At 40.9% G+C, this 20,815-nt stretch overlaps 1 protein-coding gene across 16 annotated transcripts in view; it reads right to left on the bottom strand.

Moving 5' to 3' along the window:
- Positions 1-9,696, bottom strand: part of celf6 (CUGBP Elav-like family member 6) — a 142,498-nt gene extending 132,802 nt beyond the window's left edge. For 9 of the 16 annotated variants that reach the window (XM_073464227.1, XM_073464231.1, XM_073464225.1 and 6 more), the window contains exon 1: positions 9,492-9,642. In XM_073464227.1, the coding sequence (XP_073320328.1) occupies positions 9,492-9,636 (145 nt within the window). In that variant the 5' untranslated portion in view covers positions 9,637-9,642. Of the gene's footprint in view, positions 1-9,491 lie in introns of all 16 variants that reach the window. The other 7 variants (XM_073464216.1, XM_073464219.1, XM_073464220.1 and 4 more) reach the window with 3 other exon arrangements.
- Positions 9,697-20,815: the final 11,119 nt, after the last annotated feature.

Genomic DNA, 20,815 nt, shown 5'->3' with positions numbered 1-20,815 from the left:
GGTAGCCACATTGTTGTCTGTCATTTTTTCCCCCCATTCAGTTTGATATAATAAAATGGAGTGAGCGTAATGAAACAGCAAAAGTGTCAAAACTGGTGTGCTCCTGAAGTTTAAAGGGAGTGGTGATGGAAAATGCTTAGTCATCCCAGATAGTGTATTTTATTTTATTTTTTCAATTACTAAAAAAACGGCATACTGCTTTCTGATGAATGATCACTTTCATAGTTATTGAACCAAGGAGGAGGAAAAAGTCTGTTCATTCATTTATTCAACCTTTTATTTAAACTCGGAAAAAAATACTTTGCTGGAGAGACTTCATAAAAAAACAGACTGCAGATCTAAGACATCAAGACACTTGAAAAAGAAACTAAGGTATAAAGAGTATAAATAATAAAAAAGCCAGATTAGTTAAATAATGAAACTTGAAGAATAGATAAAGCAGTGAAAATGGAAGGAAATGAACCAACTTAAAGGGGCACTATGTAGTTTGGAGAAGAAATTCAAACTTGTGATTTTCAATATTTGCAATATAAATGAGGTAAAAATACAAACTGAATAAACAAGCTGTTCTCAGAGGAAAATAAGGTCCCCAGAACACTGTTTGAAGCTAGAAAGGTGGCAGGGTCCGCCAATTATTTAAAAAAAAAAAGTAAAACAGTATGAGACTGTGTTGTCCTTTAATATCAGTTTTTTAATTCAGTTTATTCAGTCATGGAGACAAAGAGAGTTTGTTTATTTAGTTTGTTTATGCATAAAAAAAAAAATCATTCAATGAAGATCTTTCTCTTCTGATTAAAATTTCTTCCCCAAAACTACAGTGTGCACCTTTAAACAAGAACAAGTCAAGTCAAACAATGTGCTGCCATGTAATCAAAAACCTTTAATGAGGGGCTGAAAACCTCACACACATCTGGAGACTTTTCTTTAGGTTGAAAAAAAATTCCAGAAAACAGAATGAATATGCATCAACAAATAAGTCCCTAACTTTAATGTGACAGCTTTCATTAAAGGGCGTGTGCTTGCTCTGTTACGCACTTGGCAGAGCTGACAGTGGGTGACCCCGTTCAGAAGAGGTTTTGCACTGTGCAGCATAATTTCCCATTACTACATGTCACACCTGCTGCCAAGGATTCCCATGGGAGAGAAGAGACTCACACACTCAAACACACACACACAGACACATACAGATGATACCCGGCATGCGGCACATAGCACCCATCACCCCCGAAAACCCAGCAACACACTCTGGCGCCCGGCCAAGAGAGAGCTCCCTTTTCACGACAACCTTCACCCACCTCCACAACTAGGCAGTTAGTCAAGAGGAAAAATCACCTAAACGACACTGATGAAACAGCATGCCACACAGCAAAGCAGAAAAGTTTGGGAGCCTGGGGGAAACACTCTTCATCCTTTGTGACATTACAAAACTGTGGGACATGAGCCGAGGCCTCCGAGGGGGGTGGGGGTAGGGGCAGACGGTCTTGAAGGCTTATGGGAATCGTAGGCTGTTGCTGACACTTTTCTGTCACTGCCCTAACCTTTTTTTTTTTGGCCATTTTTCATTGTGCTGCTTTGCTGCATTCTGCCAAGAAGTTTAGTGTACAGCGTGACAAGACCTCACCACATGATTTACTGTAGTTTGAGTTTTAAAACGTCTCATGAAACTCATGCAGCAAAGTTTACCAGTAAAGTTTTATTTGACCATTGTCCTCTCTCAAAAGTAGCTTTAGACTCACAGGTCCTTCGATGAAACATGCACTGCAAAAAAGTGTCCAACTGAAACAGTTACATTTTAATTAATAATTTTATAATTTCACGAAATATGTTCATTTTTAAAAAATCTTTTTATCTTTTTTTCCTCACTTCAAAATATGTTTTGTTTCAGTGATCGGAAGTAACAAAATATATTTACACTAGTAGAGGTACTTTGTTTTTACATGTTAAACTACTTCACATTTCTGCCTCTGCATAATGACTACTTTTACTTTTGATACTTTAATACTTTAAAAATATTTTTGCAAATCCTCCTGTACTTTTACTTTAAAGCTGCATGAGTAAGAACTGGCCACCTGTCGAAGTCATGCTTAAAACAAATAGGGGGCAGCATATCACCAGAGGAACCGCTAACTCCTGCTAACTGTACAGTAGCTGCTATTAGCTGGACCCGTATGGGTCGATATCTCTGTAGTAAAAGACATAGACAACATTATGTTGAAATTGTAATTTCTTCTTATTCTGTTGATAGTAAGAAATAATTCTTAAACTAATTCTTACATATTGCACCTTTAAGAATATTCCAGTGCAGAACCTTTAATAGTTATGGAGTAACTGTTTTTTATACTTCATTAAATGATATCCAGCTTGTCCAGGAGCATCCTCAAAGCAAGTGAAACAGCATCAAAACCAAGTGAAGCGATTTCCCCTTACGGCACATTTGTCTCGTTGCTTCAAGAAAAAAATAGCTTTTGATACCATTAGTTCAAATGACTTGTTAAACTGGGCTTTGATGCCTTGTAGCCTTTAATGTTTCGAGCCAGCTGCGTGGCTGCTTCGGCTTCTTTGCGGTGGTGGAAGATCTGCAGGACTTTAGCCTGGCTCAGGGGACATCTTAAGCTCAAAGAAGTCAGTGATTGAGAAAGCCAGTTGTGGAACAGATGAGCATTCAGCCCGGAGAACACGAGGAGAGGTACAGTGATACCGTTTAAGGGGAGGTAACGAGGAGGTGGCAGCTGGTAGCAGGTTGGGGCTGTCAGCTTAAAATTTTAAGTTGACTAATTGGCATGGGATTACATTCATACTTGTAAATTATCCCATATCGTTGTCCCTTTGGTATTATATGAAATCATGTAAATGGACCTTTAAAAAAACATACTGCCTTCATTGGTTTGCGGTCATGCAGCAGAATGTACAAACTGGTTGATTACCACAAAAAAACACTTAAAAAAAGCAGACATGATGTTCACTATGATGTGTTATCAACTGTAATGAAGGAAACTGCAGTAAGTCTGGTAAGCTTTTAGCAGTAATGTGAATTTCAGATTATTTGTAGTTAAAAGGATAAAACATGAGAAAACACTGGTTTGGTCCTTTAATGCTTCAGCGCTTCACATCACCGTTATGGGACTGGTGCTTAAAAATGTAGCCTACAGCCTCGCTTTTTAGTAAATAACTCAGATAACATTTCAACCTCCCTTTGTAAATCAAAGTTAGAATAAAGCAAATATGAACCAAAGACTGGAGGAGAGAAGATGCTTTAAAAGGGAAGAAGAAGAAGAAGAAGAAGAAGAGCAGGAGAACATGGGCAAAATAAAGGCAAAGCTCTGGTGCTGGTTCAACAGAAGGACTGGTGGCTTCCTGTGATGAGCAGGTTAAGTGGGGTGAAAATAATACTTTGGTAATCAAAGACAATTTACCACACTATAATTTCAGTGAGGGACAAAAGTTCAACAAATTATATTTAAAGCAAATGAAAAAGTAAACCCTGCAAACTAGTTCAAAGAGAAAGCAGGAAATGTGAAATGTGCCTTTGCATTTGCGTTTGCTAGACACGTTTCGGGTAATTACTTAAAGAACTTTCCCCCCTGTAACGCTACTTCAAACAGTTTGTTTTTAAATGGAAATTAGTGTGTGCTCACAATTGCATGCATCCAGGCATTAAGAGTAAATTGTGCTTTTTTAAGGCATCAGATACCTGTAATTGAAATAACTCCAGAACAAATTTGTATAAAATTTCAATTCATTAGCACCGAATTCATGAATCATGAGCAATTTGCTCTCCTTCAGTCCCCTCGCACGTCTTATCCAAGAATGTTCATTAAAGTGGGGAAAAGAATGCAAATTAATTTTCCAAAAAGGCAAAAAAATAAATAAATAAATTATGTAAAACAACTGGATGCTGCTGAATGCGACAGCCTGACCCTCTCATGGGTACTGAGCCAAATATGATGCGAGTTCTCGAACGCCGCTTCATGTTTCTTTGTTAACCACACTATTACCTGCGGAGCATCTTTCTATCTTCCGCCCGTTCCATCCATCTACATTTGGAGCGGAGCCGTTCAGAGTGGGTTAGCTGTCGGCGTCACACACGGCCCTCTTTCTAATGATCAAAGAGGTCACCTGTAGACTTAAGCTACACCTGTCACTCAACTTACGCTAACTGTCAATCACTGTCCTAACACTTCCTCTGCAGCACTCATAGATAAAACCCAATACTAGCATGGATCTGTAACTCCTCACGGCCGTTCAAACTATTTAATATAAAAAGCAACAGAATAAAATTTCACACAAAACCACAAAACTGTCCATGATTTGACAAGACACTTTCAAAGATTTGTTGTAACATTCTATGAGTCATTTGCAATTAGATATTAGTGCCCTACTGTGGTTTACTTTTGACATTTTAATGCCTGAGAGGGGTTTTTATGTCAATTTGGCAGGCTATTTATAGCCAATTACACTGCATGGACCTACCGAGGAGAGGAGAATGGATGAGGATATTTAACAACTCTTTGTATCTCTTCTTCCTGACTGTGTGGTGCAGCTCAGAGTCCCTCCTCTCAGCATCAGAGACGGATTGATAGATAACGCTACTCAAGCAAAAGATTTGCCCCCCGCCAACATTCAGCATGTCTGAACAATGCATGCGTTCTGGCACTGACACTAAGTATTATGATAATGTAGTGCTCAGCGAAATGATGGATGTTAAACAGCACGACCTGGCTGCACCGCGCACTGACGAGCACCGTGCCCGCCAATAGTGTCAAGTCATCCCACGCGCTGTATAAGGCTCCCTGACGACACACAAACTATCATGCCGACACTAAAGGCAACAGTGTCTAACAACTACGGAGGCAGGATATAATCATCTGCTAGAGGATACAGATGAAAAAACACCTTTTGAATAGATATCAGTGTAAACCTACGCTAATCCACTGAAGTGTACATGAAAATACAAAATACAAAATTCCCCAGATATTCAGAGTAAGTCCCTCGAGGTATCCAAAATGCCTAAAGAAATAATTCTCAAAGCACAAAACATCTGTTCCAACTGATGCAGTACAATCCACATGAATTAGTCATGAGCTAACGTGACATATTTTGATCTGCCCTTAAATCCATAATTATGGTGCAATTCCGTGTCACAGGACTCGGGCTGTGAAAAAAAGGTAGTGCTGCAAATCATCCATTAGGTACGCTTTACTAACTGATGCCAACAGCCATATACATCATCTATCCGAAACAAATCAAATCTTTCTCCACCACAAACTGAGCTCAAAGAGGGATTTCAGAGTAGTAGTCAAACTAAATTTATGGCAGAGCACTAAATCTTTATGAACTTTATGTTTTTAGGGATCATGGAGCCAAGCCTGATCACATCCTCCCCCAGTCTTCTGTTGCTCTGCTGGCGAAAAAAATGTTTGTGTTGCTGTTTATGATAAAAATCTGGATTGAATTTGTGACAGCGTTACAACACTGGGAGCCTCCTGGGCTTTGACATAATAGCAAGCCACTATCCATTCACGTATTATGCATTTTTGTAAAAGCAAACAGAACACAAACTACTTTTTAAATCACTGTGAAATACATACTGGGGATAAAAGATTACCGCAAAACCTTATATTGTGTAGAGGCGGGGGAAATGACTCAAGGTCTATACAGCTACAGCAGTCTTGTCTGTGTATATTAATCCCATTCATCCAGGCGGTTCAGCATCAGGTTGAACTAAAACCATTCACTAGACTGTTCCTTATAGAGATCTGTGAAGTTTTGAAGATGTTTCAACACTCAGCCAAGAGTACAGTAGGTTTGTTTTCGTCTAATCTGTGTTTTGGACAAATATGATTATTACACACCGATCATTATTACTGTATTACTGTGATGGACTACCAGCAAGCTGAAAATCATTTCACTGTTGAGAGATCTTATTTAAACCCTGCCATAATTCTCTTTATTTGGCACTTGGCAGCAATAGACAACAAACTGTGGATACTACACAGACATATTATCACGCTTTAAGTTGATTACAAACTTGTTAGCGGGCATTAGCATTAATTAGAGGTAGCCTTTTTAGGGTTTCTGGCCACCTGATGAAATTAAGTCCAGTATTTACTCTCCTTCAAGCTCTGCTTTTGGTCTCCACCATCTCCCAAGGGAAATGTATGGACCTCTAGCTGCTAAATGCTCCAGTGCGTTCAACATCCAGTCAATAACTTTGTAGGAAGATGACTTTCAGCTGGGCGGCTAATGTATAGTTAGTTTTAGTGTAGAGTTATTACACAGAAAATAGGTGCTTACTGCAGACAAAATCGACGCAATGAGAGTGGCGAGAGTGAAGCCAGAAAAATAAAACAAAGAGCTGAAAGATGCTAAAAAAAAAGGCTCCATAGAGCTGTGAGGGGCTGCAGTCACAAAATACTTCTCTGTGGGTTCAAAATGTATTATAATCACTTTAACTATATATTTAATTAATTAATTAAGTTAATTTCAGAATGCTGAAGCAGTGAAATGCCTTTGATTTCTTAGATATCTACTTGCTGAATAAACTGGAGGAGCCTGATGATGTTGAGTGTTAAGTCTTGATCCATCTGGGAATTTTAATGAGCAATGCTGTCCAACCACAATGCAACTCTTCCATAACTCTGCTGCTTTAATGTCCGAATGCCTTAAAACAATTCTTATTTTTTTATTTTATTTTTTTTTGCAAATATAGAGAGCACATGCACACTGATAAAATAAAACTTTTACACAAATATAAACTTCACTATCAAGATTAATTGCAGCAGGTAAATGAGGAGGAAAATATTTAACAGTTCAGCAAGAGCAAGTTTATTATTTTGTTATTATCATTATGAGGTCTTTTGCACATCCTGGCATTGTTTCTGAAACAATCCCATGTGACATTGATGAAGTTTGTGTGATACGGTTAAAGCTCCAGACAATAGCCAGTAAGTGGGCCTTGAGATGGGTTTGTTTGTCAAATTAAATCACAATTTAATTTAAAAGTTAGAAGCCTGCGCTGACCTCAGTGTGTTGTTTACAGCGCAATTCAGTTTGAACAAACTTAGTCTAGCATTTTGAAGGACTTTTCACAGCTAAGTAATTAATTTTACCTCCAGCTCTCCTACAAAAGCTTTGGTCGGTTTCAGAATGGGCTTTCAGTCAGTGTTTTAAAACTGCTCTCCTTGAGTGACACGACTGATGATACACTATACCTACTTCTGTTTTGTTAACGACACTAATCCCATTTTCTTACTCTTGTACTGTCTTGCTTCGGTCCACAGGTATCACATATCGACGCAGCTGGAGGCATGAACATGGTTTAGGTGAGTGGCCAATAAGAAAAACTCATCCATATAATGCATTGGAGAAATCTTATTAAAAGTGCACGCTTGTGCTCCCAAAGTGACTTTGAATGTCATGTGGGATGAAGTGGGCATAATGCATACATCAGAGTGGCCTTGGTGGAGGATGATTTGAACGGGCATACGGTCTGGCTTTGGAACAGGATTATCCTTCCCGAGGCAACCATCCTCCAGAGTGTTGACATTCAGGGATGGTCGAGGACAGGCGTAAACAACACGAACATCAGAAATATTGTTTTAATCGATCATCGGGCTCCGAAGAAGGAAAGAGGAGGAGCAGGTTGAGCGCCGGCGACTCTTGTGCTGGAGGAACAGGTGGTGCATGGAGACCTTCAGGGCTGCACACACAAGAAAGCAGCGCTCAGCTCCACACTCATTTCTCCCACAAGAGCGCTGTACTAGTGCTGATCGATAAGATCATGAACTGTAGCCACTGACTTACATATCATACATAATTTGCCCGCCTTGTGAATAGATCATTTTTACTGGGAGTGGACTGATTGTGAATTCAATGGTACATGCGTGTATGTGTGCGTGTGTGTGATTTGAAATCATATCTTATTTTAATTGAATTAACAAATCAATCACAATAACAGCAGCAGCGTCACGTTCATACTGTTTTATAAAACACCGTAGTTCAGCTGATAATAAACTGCAGCTTTTGTACAGTCATCTTATGATGACAGGGATAGAACAGGAAGTGTGACCTTCTTTTGGATTTCAATAAAATTAATGTTTAAAACCTCACAAAATAAAAGCTTAAAAATGCACTTAGAGCAATAATTAAACATTAATAGTAACTTTCTCATTACATTCGGATGATTATTAGATTTCCCTCAGCCACAAAAGAAAAATAAAAATAAAAAAAACCTGCTGCAATTCAAAGCTTGTGATGAAAAATGAACAATTAAATGAAAATAGACAGTAAATTTCAAAATAAGGATTGTTTTAATTACATTAAAATGCCCATTTTGCCACACTTGTTTTTACATTGAATATAAAACAAATATAATAGAAATAGTGCACAAGTTGTGTTGGACTTTGGAAATTGTGGACTTGGACAGGATTTCTTTGTCACTAAAAGAGCCTCCGAGCCTTTACGCACTCAGGCACTCATTGGTATAACTATCATTAGAAGTGATCGATCCCTGATTTCCCGTTGCCTGACTAATTACAAAGTGAATACTGATGCCCGCTCGTTTTTTGGACAACGAGGAAAGAGGGGTGGTGGGTGTCAGGAGGGGAGGGGAGGTGAGAGAAGACGACGCATGCTGGATCTCAGCCTCTACTATTATCCTGCTTTGTACTTCCTGACTGCAAACCCGCCCACGGAGCGGCACAACAATACAGCTGCCCGTGTAAATAGTGTTTTCCACAGCTAATGACGTCCGAAAAAAAAGTCGGGAGACATAATAGCCCCGCTGAAAGGTCAAAGCAGCATGCCAGCACCACCTTAATCACCGCTGCTGATTGCCTGATAATGGTTCGCATTTTCCGCTCCCCTGAAAGCATTTTATTTCTCTCTGACAATATGCAGCAAATGGACTCTGTGATGCAGAACAGAAGGTTTCTTTCTTTTTTTTTTTGTAGTTGTGAAGATATTTCTGCAGCTGCAGGAACAACACACCACCGACTCGAGCGCTTGCCTGCCTGCCTGCCTGCCTGCCTGTCCCGCCCCCCTGACTGGGATGCTCAGCAGCAGCAGCACATGAGAGTCAATGTAAACACACAAAGGCGTTTTCAGCTGTAGTATTCACGTGGATTGGCTGGACGCGGTAACAATTAACCCCCTGCACACTCGCGAGCCATTCACCTCCACGTGTTCCCCCCCCCTCCCCCCCAAAAAAAATCTTCTCATATGCGTGCGTGCGTCTGAAGGGCTCGTGCGGGGCTCCCACTCTGTCCCAAACATCTGCAAAAATTAACACACTTTTCATGCCTGCCCCCCCCCCACCTCCTCACCCCCCACCACCCCCGAAACTGAACTGGGACGCTGTTTGATTCCTCTCTCCCACCACCACCAACACCCCCCCACCCACCCACCCACCACCGCCACCACACACACCTCTCCTCCTCCCCGCCTCCCTCCTTGAAGCAGCACAAAAAAGTGAAGATGCCAAAATAACCAACCTTTATGCATTCCCGTAAACCTGTCTTTCAGTACAGTGAGTTCGTATATCTTTCCGAATTCCTCAAACAGGGGTTTCAGGTCTTTTTCCTCCAGGTTTCTGGGAATCTGCCCGATGAAAAGCTTGATGGCGTCGTGGTCCTTCATTGGAATGGTGTTCTGGCCGATGGTAAGCCCGTTCATCCTGCCGGCGCTGTTCGTGGTGCTGAATCCATTCTCTTGCTGCACTCCGTTTGCAGTGACTGTAGCCATCTTTCCTCAATGGGCCGGCGAGCTGCTCTCTCTCTCCCTCTCTCTCCCTCTCTCCCTCTCTCTCTCTCTCTCTCTCTCTCTCTGCACAGTGCACACACTCCCCCCCCTCCGTTATATCTTCCTCTCTCCCCACACTCCTCCTCACAGTTTTCCCTCCCTGCTCTCTCCTCTTCCTTTTAAGCCCCCTTGTTTGGGATCAGCCTCATTTATTTGTTCTTATGCTCTGTATGTGTTTTCATTTTTCTTTTTTCTTTTTTTTTTTAAAGCCCCCACCTCTCCTTCCACTCCCCCCCACCACCACCACCACCTCACATGCCACTCTCTGCCCATGACGTCGAATCGTACTCTTACGAATAGGCCCCGCCCACCGTCTAATTTGCATAATGAGCGCAGCCCAGGCCAATGGGAGAGCAGGATGGCTGAGGGGCCCCACAGAGCAGAGTAAGAATGCAAACATTTGTGTAGAGTGGAAAGCTTGGGACATTCACAGGGTGCGAAGGCAGCGCTCGTTGCTACTTCTGCTGCCTTTGTGAGCTCATTTAGTTTCGTGTGAGCGAAGAGGCACAACTGGGGTTGGTTTTTGGGGGGCGAAAGGCAGCTCATGCACCTTACTTAAACTCATTGTGATGCTATACACCTGTAGTTTTAATTATTCAATGGGAATAGGAACAGATGAGCTGGTAAATCCACATTTGAGATAGTGGTTTTTCAAAGAATTTGTCCTTTATTTGTGCTGCTGATATGTAGATTTAACTTACAGTCAAGAAAAAAAACAAAAACAGGGATTTTTTTTCCATCTTCCATCATGCCTAACTTTAGTGAATCATAACATATTGGGTATGGAGTTAATCTACAGATGCTCAGTTCAAGATGAGACCAAACTTTTCATCTGATGTCAGTTTTTGAGCCATGACAAAGGCTAAAATGTGACATGCATCAGACCAGGTAGCCTTGTTGGTTGGCCAAAATGCCTTTGGTTATGTCGTAATGCATGTTGTGATACAGATACTGCCAAAAAGACAAAAAGTCTAAGCGTTATGATGGTCTCATCTGGAATCTCAGCTCAACATGTATCACTATAGTAACAACTGATGACAAAAATACATTCAAGAAGGCGTGGATTTTGCATAAAGAGAAGTAAACTTTAAGTTGATCACTTCCGATCTTTCGACCATCCAAGCTGACCAGCCGGACTGCCCTGCAGAGGAGAGCGGAGAGATCCAGGATGGGAGATGGATCACATCTTTACAGAGACCTGTCTCCACCTCTACATTCTGGATCAAGCTGTTGCATTCGACGGGCAGCTGACAGAGTGCCAGGACTACAGTGGGACGAGGAGAGGTGGACTCTGTGTGTACATCCTTGATGCTTACACGCTGTCAAAGTGGATGGATAGTGTTTACCAGATGTCAGACTTTTAATATGAAGATGGCGATCATATCATAGCATGAAGTAGTTTAGAAACCTTTTTTATGACAAATAAATCCCCTTGAACCTTTAACCTTGATTTATTTGAATTCTTAACACAACCACTTCTTGAGATACCGAAGTTTGGCACAGAATGTTCGAAAGTGAAAAGGTTCTTGAAGCAGTTGTTGATGACTTGCTGCCCTCACCAGACAGTAAAAAGAGTGAGGAGTCAGCAGTATACAGAACAGTCAATAAAATCGTTTTTCAAAATGTGTAAATCATCACGATACAGTCAAAAATGTGCAGAAAAATATAAGGCTGATGGGTCCAGTAGTATGTGAGACACACACACACACACACACACACACACACACATGATCCCCTCCAGCCTGGCGGAGATAATGAATTGTAATTGTTGTACACTGTACCATGGAGGATTTACAGTATGTAGACTATGTAACTAAAGACCCCTGTCCTCATAACACTTCTGGTCTGCTGGACACAGGTGTGCTAGTTGCTTTTTTTTCCCAATCCTCTCAGGTAAATGATCACATTCATCTGGCACACTGGGCATAATGAAAGTCCCTGTCAGATGTTTAGAAAGAAAACCAGCAGGGCTGTAAGTCCCGAGGACCAGTCATGAAAGACACTGCTGTGAAGCCTTGTAGAAATGTTCTCTACAGCAGCGGTTCTCAATCCTGGTCCTCAGGAGCCAGGAGCCTGCTGGTTTTCATTCGAACCATCTAACAGGGCCTATTTTACACTGGGGATGCCAGGTGAATGCCATTAACTATCCAGGAGGGTGGAAAGCCAACAGAGCTGTGATTCCTGAGGTTACAGAGAACCACAGCTCTGTGGACCTGAGCTCAACTGGTCTCATGTATTATATATTTTTTCATGGTATAGTTAGGAGGCATTTTAAGTATAAGTACCTGTTAAAATTCAGACCCAAACCAGAATAAAGACGACATAAAAAGACTGAGTCTGCAATGGAGCAGACCTAAATTTGGATAAAAGCTCAAAAGTCCCGACACCGACCCTCACAGTGAGATCTGGGAAACTCAGAGTGCAACGTCGGACGATTGACAAAGATCATGGAGGGTTTGAGATTTTGTCCAAACAGAACATTAGAGTAAGCGATGAGAGATAAGAATTGTATATAAGTATCTAAGTAGCAGATTCTGTTTCGAAGTGTTACCCCTCAAGAACTAACATCTTTCTCACATATGCTCCGAGTCTTCTTACTCATGATCTTTCTTCGTGTTTCATGTTTTTCTCCAATGTATCAGCAGGAATTTTCCCCGCTTACTGGTATTTCTTTCAGATACCGAGAGTATTCTTCAACTGTTTTCAAACCTAATTTAAAAGGACGGTTTGGAAAGAAAATGGAAGCTTGGTCAGGTGCTCGGATCAAAGCTGTATTTGGGTGAATAATTAAAAAGATAACAGCGTGCTGGAATGCAATACGCCTTTGGAGGGTTGCACTATTTAAAAAACAACCGTGCTTTTCTCTTTCTACGTGAAGACAGTGTGGATAGATGGAGAGGGAAGAGGAAGGAGAGAATAAAACTCTGTCGTTTGGAATGATGTCAGCTCTGGATTCAGCGCTGCCTTGTGTCACTGTCCATGGTGCTGAATCAACGCTGCCATTCAGAGACCGTGAAATAGATTGTTGGAGCTACAATTTTAACAGTACATGTTTGCACTACAAATTTTTGCATGGCCTCCTGCACAATTTGCAAAGCGGTCTGTCCTTTTAGTTCACACAGGGAATGATGAATTCAACGCCACTCTCTTCAGAATAGTTTTGTTATTCATGCAAGTGAGCCTGTGCGCTGCCTGTGTTGTGTTTTGCTCGCACAGTGCATTCTACACACCGAAAGGTCTAATTAGTGCAGATGGGAATATAACATCAATACAAGGGCAGTCCGGCTCATACTGATATGAGTAATTATCCTTGATATGACGGCATTTATGTGGATCATATCGTGTGTCGATAATCAATTCTTCCGTACAGGATGTGGCAAATTTATCACGAGGATTGCTAATAAGGGCTGCGCGGTAGCATATAGACTAATAAGATCTGTCGTGCATAAGTCTCTTTGAGCAAGACGTGAAGTCTCTGACACCTCCAGAGGTGTTGTTCTGTAACCGAGCCTGACCTCTGATCCCCTTGTGGAATTTGGCAAATGGAGAGAAAACGGGATCAGAGGAGGATCACAAAAAAAACTGCGTGTCTCCTCGTGAAATGCATTCAACCGACATGCTTAACCTCTGTTAGGTCAAAATTAATTGGCTTGTAAAAAAAAAAAGAAAAGAAAAAAAAGATGTAATTACATAATAGTTTGTTCTGTTGCTTCTGCTCATTAGTAGGATAAAGCTGCCTCCTAAGAATATTTAACATTTCAGCGGCCTTATCTGTCTGTCTATCTTCATCAAAGGCGTTTTAAAGATTGAAAACATCTTGAAACATTGAGCGGAAAAAACAGCATTTCCCATGAGTCAGTAAATGAGCTGACCAGTTTCTTTCCCCCCCGATAATGATGCAAATTTGACATTTGAACGCCTTCTCGGTGAGCTGCTTAGTGTTTACGTTATCAGAGGGACGGTCTTATCTATCATGAATAGACAACGGGGTGGCCACCTTTTTTCAGAAAATATCTCACAGTATGATAAGCACGTACATTTGTTGTGGGTCACCTCAGTGGGGAGTGTCACAGTGTGCCCGATGAACTTCTCTGGTCACTAGGTAGTAGAGAAGTCAGCTTTGATGGATTATGCGCTGTTCACTTTGCAGGCCTCTCTCTGTGTGTGTGTGTGTGTGTGTGTGTGTGTGTGTGGTGTGTGTGTGTGTGTGTGTTCACCCCTCATGTCTGTCAGAGTGAACAGTCTTCGGGGATGGTAGTATTCTGAGAGGAACTAACAGTAACATCTGGCACTGCGTTGGTTTTGTTATGAATATTTATTTATTTTCTATTTAATCATGTCTTTGTAGACCATCTCAAAAAAATCCTGCAGTTTTTTTTTTCTGTTTTTTTCTTGCTCTGAATTGGGATCAAAAACACAAGGGGTCTCCCTTGTCAATACCATCAGGGCCATTCTTCCCCACAAAGACATAGCTAATTTAGTGTCAGTGCTGCTTATTGGCTTTGTGATTTCTTTTTTCCTTGTTTTTTGTCATTTCTCTGCGGGATAGTTTGCCTGCACAGCTGTGAAGACTTGGAAACTGCCTGGCAGGAGGAAATGCAGGTACTGCATGATCTCTTCAATTATGCCTGTGTGTAAGCATCCTCTTTGTTCGAACACAGGCAAGCGTATCAGAAAGGTTGACAGGGTTCTTCTTCTTGTCTGTGCCAAGCTCAGCACCTGGATGGTTGCACAGGGCACCTCTGCCGATTGCTCTCCTTTCAGACAAAGGAGCAGCCAGAATAGTTCCAGCTGTGTTTGTGAAGTGAACTTGCAAGAAGAGCAACGCAGAGGAAAAGAAGTCCCTCAAGGATCGTGTACACCTAGAGACACATTTCACTCAAATTATATTCTTATTATTTTTGGAAAGAAACTGTATTTGCCCATTAGCAATGAGCGAGGATTTTTTCTCTCACTAGGCCATTTTCGAACTGAAATTAGGGTTGTGGGGGATGTGGATATGGTAAATGTGTCAGCAAAATAATTTCCAGACTAATGCAAAAAAATATTTACTCAGAGTATTTCACACATTGCTGCTATTTTCCGGTCCTGAGTGAGTGCCATTTCTGTTTTTATCACCGAAATTATTCACACCGCTGTCAAGGTGACTTGTTGGAATGTCACAGACACACCACTTGAAACAGCTACCAAAAATATAGTCCCTTGAAGGAGCAAAAATCAGTGACATAAGTCATGCATTGTGCATAACAGCTTGGTGTCATGCACAATTCCTTTATACTGTGTGTTCATTATCCCATTAAACTGGATATATGGAGTGGGCCAGGTGGAACGTAGTCATGCATGAACATTTTTCACTGTCTGTTTTGTCGAGTGAGCCCAAAAGAAGAGCCACCATTGATATTCATGGCACAGCCGGGATGAGGTGTGACAGTATTTTTTTGTGAATCTGTGAGTGTATATGGTAATACCAGAGCAGCCTCAAACCTCAACTGCAGTCTGTGCCTGAGGGAGGGGCGCACTGTTCCCCCCACACAGGCTCTGCAAGATAAAGAACCACTCACTCAGGAACCATAATTTTCTCTTAAAACACAATTTCTTGCCAGTTCATTTTCTTCTGTGCTGGAGGGGAAATGCAGAAGTGATTGTTGGTCTTGCCTGAACAATGTTTTTGATAAATTAAGATTTGTTCATTTTTATTTTGAAAAGGTAGATTACATCTCTATTTTCCCTTTATGGGAGATGTTTCGTCTGTGCTGCCGTTGATGTACTGTTGAATGATAAGCAGGCATCTTGCTGCATGTTTAAGTTTACCACTGATGCAGGGAAAGGAATAAATGAGAGAAAAACAAATAAGAGGTCAGGAAGACCACAATGACTCATCCGCTTTTTGGCAGCTAATGAATCCCAGAATACTCTGTGCAGGCCTCCCCTGAGTACATTCACACAGATTTTTACTGGTGCTACCATTGCTATTCCATTGCATGTATTTGCAGCATTTTGCTTTTTGTTAGGCGGTAGCTGTAGATCATGCATATTATAACTCTGCAACTTTTCCCTCGTTGAAACGATCTCACAGAACATTTTAAAAAGCGGTTTACCCAGTAGTGGGCTGATGCCACTGAGGTCATCTCATAGTCTTCAAAAAAGAAAAGTTAAGTATATAAATAAACCTACATAGTGTTCGGAGAGTGGTTGCAAGTTCCTGCTAAGATTGCGAATACTGCTGAGGTGCACACATATAGCATAAGTTCACCCAAATATGAAAATCCAGTCATTATCCTCACCCTCATGCCGATGGAAAGTCTAGTGTTTTATAGTCCACAAACATTTCTGGAGCTTTACAGCAAAACAGCATTGCAGCATTCTCTTAAACAATTGAAGTGAATGGGGACCTGTTTTAATACATAAGAAATGGCCCCATGGTCTGCCATAATCCAAGTTTCCAGAAACTGATTTTAAAATATATTATTAACACCATTTTTAGAGGTGGGTGCACAAGCTCAGCCGCCATTCGTTGTGTCAATAACATCTTTTCAAATTAATTTGTGATTCAGATCGCTTGTATGGAGCCATTTTATGCTTTTTTTTCGGTTGTTTTTTACGTTTTAAAACAATTACCCATCTACTCCAGTTGTTAAGGAGAATGCTGCAACACTGTTTTGCTCTGAAGCTCCAGAAATGTTTTGTGGACTATGAAACTTCACCTGACTTTACATCAGCGTGGGGGCGAGTAGATAATGACTGAATTTTCATGTTTTGGGGGTAAAAATCTTTTAAGTCCAAGAGTAAACTACAATACTCCTGTGCAGCTGCAGCTGTGTCAATATAAGTGTTGTGTGTATTGTGTGCGAGTATGTGGTACATGCATGCACACACCTCCTCTCCCCTTCCCTTAGGCTGTTGTTGTAAAACTGATGTCACTTTTCTGTCAACCTAGATTCCTCTGATATGGATTAAAAAAGTACCTACGGCTGTTTAAGCACATTATCTGCAGCAGTAGTTCATAATTTCTAAAAGTCCTTTCACACATAAAGTAACTGTGTTTTATAATAGCATTACACCAAATCCCTTTTTTCATTTATCTCAAACATAACAGTGGAAGTCGCAATAATGTGTCAGGGGTTTATTATATCATTGTAGTGCATCCTTTTGATGTAAAATGTATCAAAGCCACTCCAGAACTGGTACTGTTTCATGGCCTTACTTTGATAATTTGACCTAGTTTTTTTTTTTTTTTTTTTATCTTGCAGATGTTTTAAAAAGTTTGAACACACCAAAATGCACGCACATATATCCCCAGACAAAAAAAAAACTGCTTGCATGCACGGAAAGTTGAAACACACGCTTCAGTACTAGAGAGACAGTTGCAGGACAATTACACAGCAGTTAACTAACTACCAAAGACCATGCCTCAGCAGAATGTAGTGGAAAGCTTTATTGCAGAAGAAATGGCAGAGAGAAGCAGACTGGAGTGGAGACGGTGAGGTCAGGGGATGATAGAATCCGACTCCAAGGCTCAGGGTGCCGGCAACGTCTCGGCTTTGAGTCTTCAGGCTACCCCCGAGGTTCCTCAGGAGAGAAGACTTTGGAAAGAGAGTCAAGAGAAGAGGGAGGGAGGGGGAGTTTTGTAAGAACTTTAAAAATCATAGAGGCCTAGTCTCTGTTCCTTATGTTAGAGGCATAGTTCAACATTTGGGAATTACATGCCAAGAGTTCGATGAGAAAATCGATTCCACTCTCGTCTGCGCAGTAAATATGAAACTGGAGCCAGCAGCCAATCAGTTTAGCTTAGCACAAAGACTGGAAACAGAGGGAAACAGCTACTGTAGCATGTCTCTGTCCAAACGTAACAAAATCTGTCTGCTAACATCTCTAAAGCTCACTAACTAAAATTCTGAATTTTCTAGTTTTTACACCTTGGTTCTGTATGGATTTGACATACAAGATACTATCTCAGCAGATTTTGTTTACAGACTTCCTATTCCCCTGTTTCCAGTCTTTATGCTAAGATAATCCAACCAGCTGCTAGTCTGACTCAGCGGATGTAGACTGGTGGTATAAGCTTGCCATTGGGTGCCTCTTCTGTGAGACTGTTTTCAAAACCCCTGTTGCAGCAGGGAACAACAACAGCCTCCGAGCTAGCAACCTGCACCCTGAAAATGGCAAGTTATTCTAACCCTAACTGTCATTAACGCTATAAACAAGCTAGCAGCTCTTATGTTTTCTTTTGTCGGGATTGAGCCATTTTAATTTCAAGGCTCAGTTCACCTCGACAATATCTTGCAGGGGCACCACCGTTGCATCCTGGGTTTAGACCCGCCCAAGACAATTGTGATTGTCTTGGACCAGAGCATTTTTCCCCCCTATTCCATAACGATAACATGCGAGACTAAGAGACCTGCAGCTGATAATGAACCTTATGGACAGCAACCTGTACAAAAAATGACACATAATACTTGCCGATTTTAGAACCACGCCAGAAGGCCCTTGATCTATTCATCTATCAGCAGAAAAAAGGCAGTGTTCTTTCAAAAAAGTTCATGAAAGTGTCTCAGGGCATTTGTGCAGATATGAAACAACAACTCATTAACATATGATACAATGACTCCAAAGACCGTGCTGAAAGCAGTGCCAAAGGAAGGGCTGTAGTGTAAAGACAGGAGATGCCATATGTGCATTTAATATATACAGCCTACGACGTGCCTGACAATGGAAGCAAGATAAATCTGGATGTAATGACTAGTGGTATCTGTTACCATGCTACCAATGACCTTTATTTGACTAAATAGACACTTGAAGATTAAAAACGTCTATATTTTATAGACCAGGCAGAGACAACATAATGACTACAGACTATAAAAAGTTATTGGCATTTCAACAGCTTGGAAAGAGAAGACTTTTCAGAGCTGTATTCATAAGTGCCTTTAAAATAAACACCCCTCTGAGCTTGTCATTACCAACAATAACATCAGTGCAATGTCATCAGCATCTGAAAACATCAGACTGAAATTGCTGTTTCAATTTGCAATAGCATGGTTTGACAGATGTTTTTGTATATATACAATTAGAGCAGACTGAAGCATAGATGTACCGCAGTGTCCTTGGAATTCAAATCAACATTTTTTTTAAATACCTAGCCGAGGAAGGGCCCCTGAAAGCATGGAAACCATTAACATTAGGGAAATTAGTATCAGTTATCTGTTCATAATCATCATGACACAATAAAAAATCTAATTGTGAGGTAGCATGATTGAAAGATTAGCTCAGTAAAATGCCAATAAAGAGTCTGCCCTCTTGCTTTAATGGTAAAAAAGTAATGTTCTCACTGGTGGCAGCAATTTTTCAGGATCGTAGTAGACGTAGGCTGCAAATAAATGTACAGGGATTTGTCTTAGTGGCATTGGCGCCGAGACAGTGACATCTCACAGCGTTTCACAGTGCATACTGAGACAAGAATGATACAAGGACAACTGAACCAATGCACAAGACAATGAAATATGTACCTTAGAGAGTAGAATACAAATATCTCAGCATAGATTACCTCTAGAGTAAAGAAATTAGCAAGGAGATCAGATAAAACAGAGCATAGTCAAAAATAAAACATTACGATTTACAGTTGCATCGGTGAGACACTGCCTACTCTGAGGCTGCCCACATCTGTTAAGTAACTTCAATAGCAGCGATGATGAGACCACAGTGCAGTTGGTAAGTTGGACCATCATGCTTAGTCAGTGATTGTGCAAATGACAAAGTCGACACAAAGTCAACACAAAATGAAAAACTCTCACGTAGACACACATGCATCCACAGAAAGGGGCATGTATTAAAATGGAGGGGAGAAAACAAAAAAACCTGCAGGGGTTACACTGAGTTACTGATGGAAATCCAAATGAGTCAGCAATAGATCACTGCGAGAGGGGAAGAGACGACAGGATGAGAAAGTTAACGGAGGGTGCACAGTTTTAAAGAGGGAGGGGGGGCAAATGTGTAAAATGAGTTAAAATGTGTTAAGACTCAAAGTTAAAGCACTGGTTCTTGGCAAAAATTAGTTGTACATCATCAATAGTTACATTGTTTATTCACTGTAATACATGGATGCCAAATAAATAATTATATTTATTTAATTATGAAACTGCAGCAATTTGTAACTCCAAATATCTGTCGACTGATTATGAAGCAACAGGCTCCTGGACACAGTTGCCAAACTGGAAAGAGACGCAAACAACCACAAACAAAGCAGTTATGTCATTCGTGCAAGGTTTTCCATCTATTTGTGGTCACTTTTCATCTCTCTGTAGTTGTTTTGTGTCACTTTGTGGAAGTTTGATATCTCTTTGACGTCGCGTTGCATGTCTTTGTTGTCATCTTGTCTCATGTTTGTTTTTCGCATCTCATTTGTGGTTGTTTTGCGTCTCATTTGTGGTTATTAGGGGTTGTTTTGCATGTCTTTGTGGTTGTTTTGTGTTTCTTTGTAGTCATTTTGCATCTCATTTGGGGTTGTTTTGTGTTTTTCTGTAGTCGTTTTTTGTGTGATTTGTGGTGTTTTGTGTCTCTTTGTAGTAGTTTTATATGTCTTTATTGTTTTGCATGTCTTTGTAGTTGTTGTCTCACTGCAGTTGTTTTGTTCTTGTCTCTTTGTTGTCATTTTGTGTCTCTTTAGTCTGACGGACTTTCCAACAAGAAATGTTAACATTCACTCAATTCACAGGTCTGGTCCAGGAGCCCTGGGCCTGTTCCAGTACCTCTAACCTCATCTGTCACCCGTCCCACATCTACATGACATGATGCCCTTTAATTCTCACAAAGAGGTGCCCACACAAGTTCAGATATTATATATCCTATATTTCTGAGAGTCAGACGAGGACATAGTGGGTCCTCATGCTGTGCAGCTCGACAGAAAGAGCACAGTGGAGCTTACACAGCACTCAGCTATTGTCAGGCTCGATGCCATGCCTTACACCAACAGCTTGCACTCTGTTTCCATCAGATGTAACACACAGTCTGGCACTGCAGCCAG

The sequence above is a fragment of the Pagrus major genome, chromosome 4 (genome assembly GCF_040436345.1).
Source record: "Pagrus major chromosome 4, Pma_NU_1.0".
NCBI lineage: Eukaryota > Metazoa > Chordata > Actinopteri > Spariformes > Sparidae > Pagrus > Pagrus major.
This window is presented reverse-complemented; position numbering and strand designations above follow the sequence as displayed.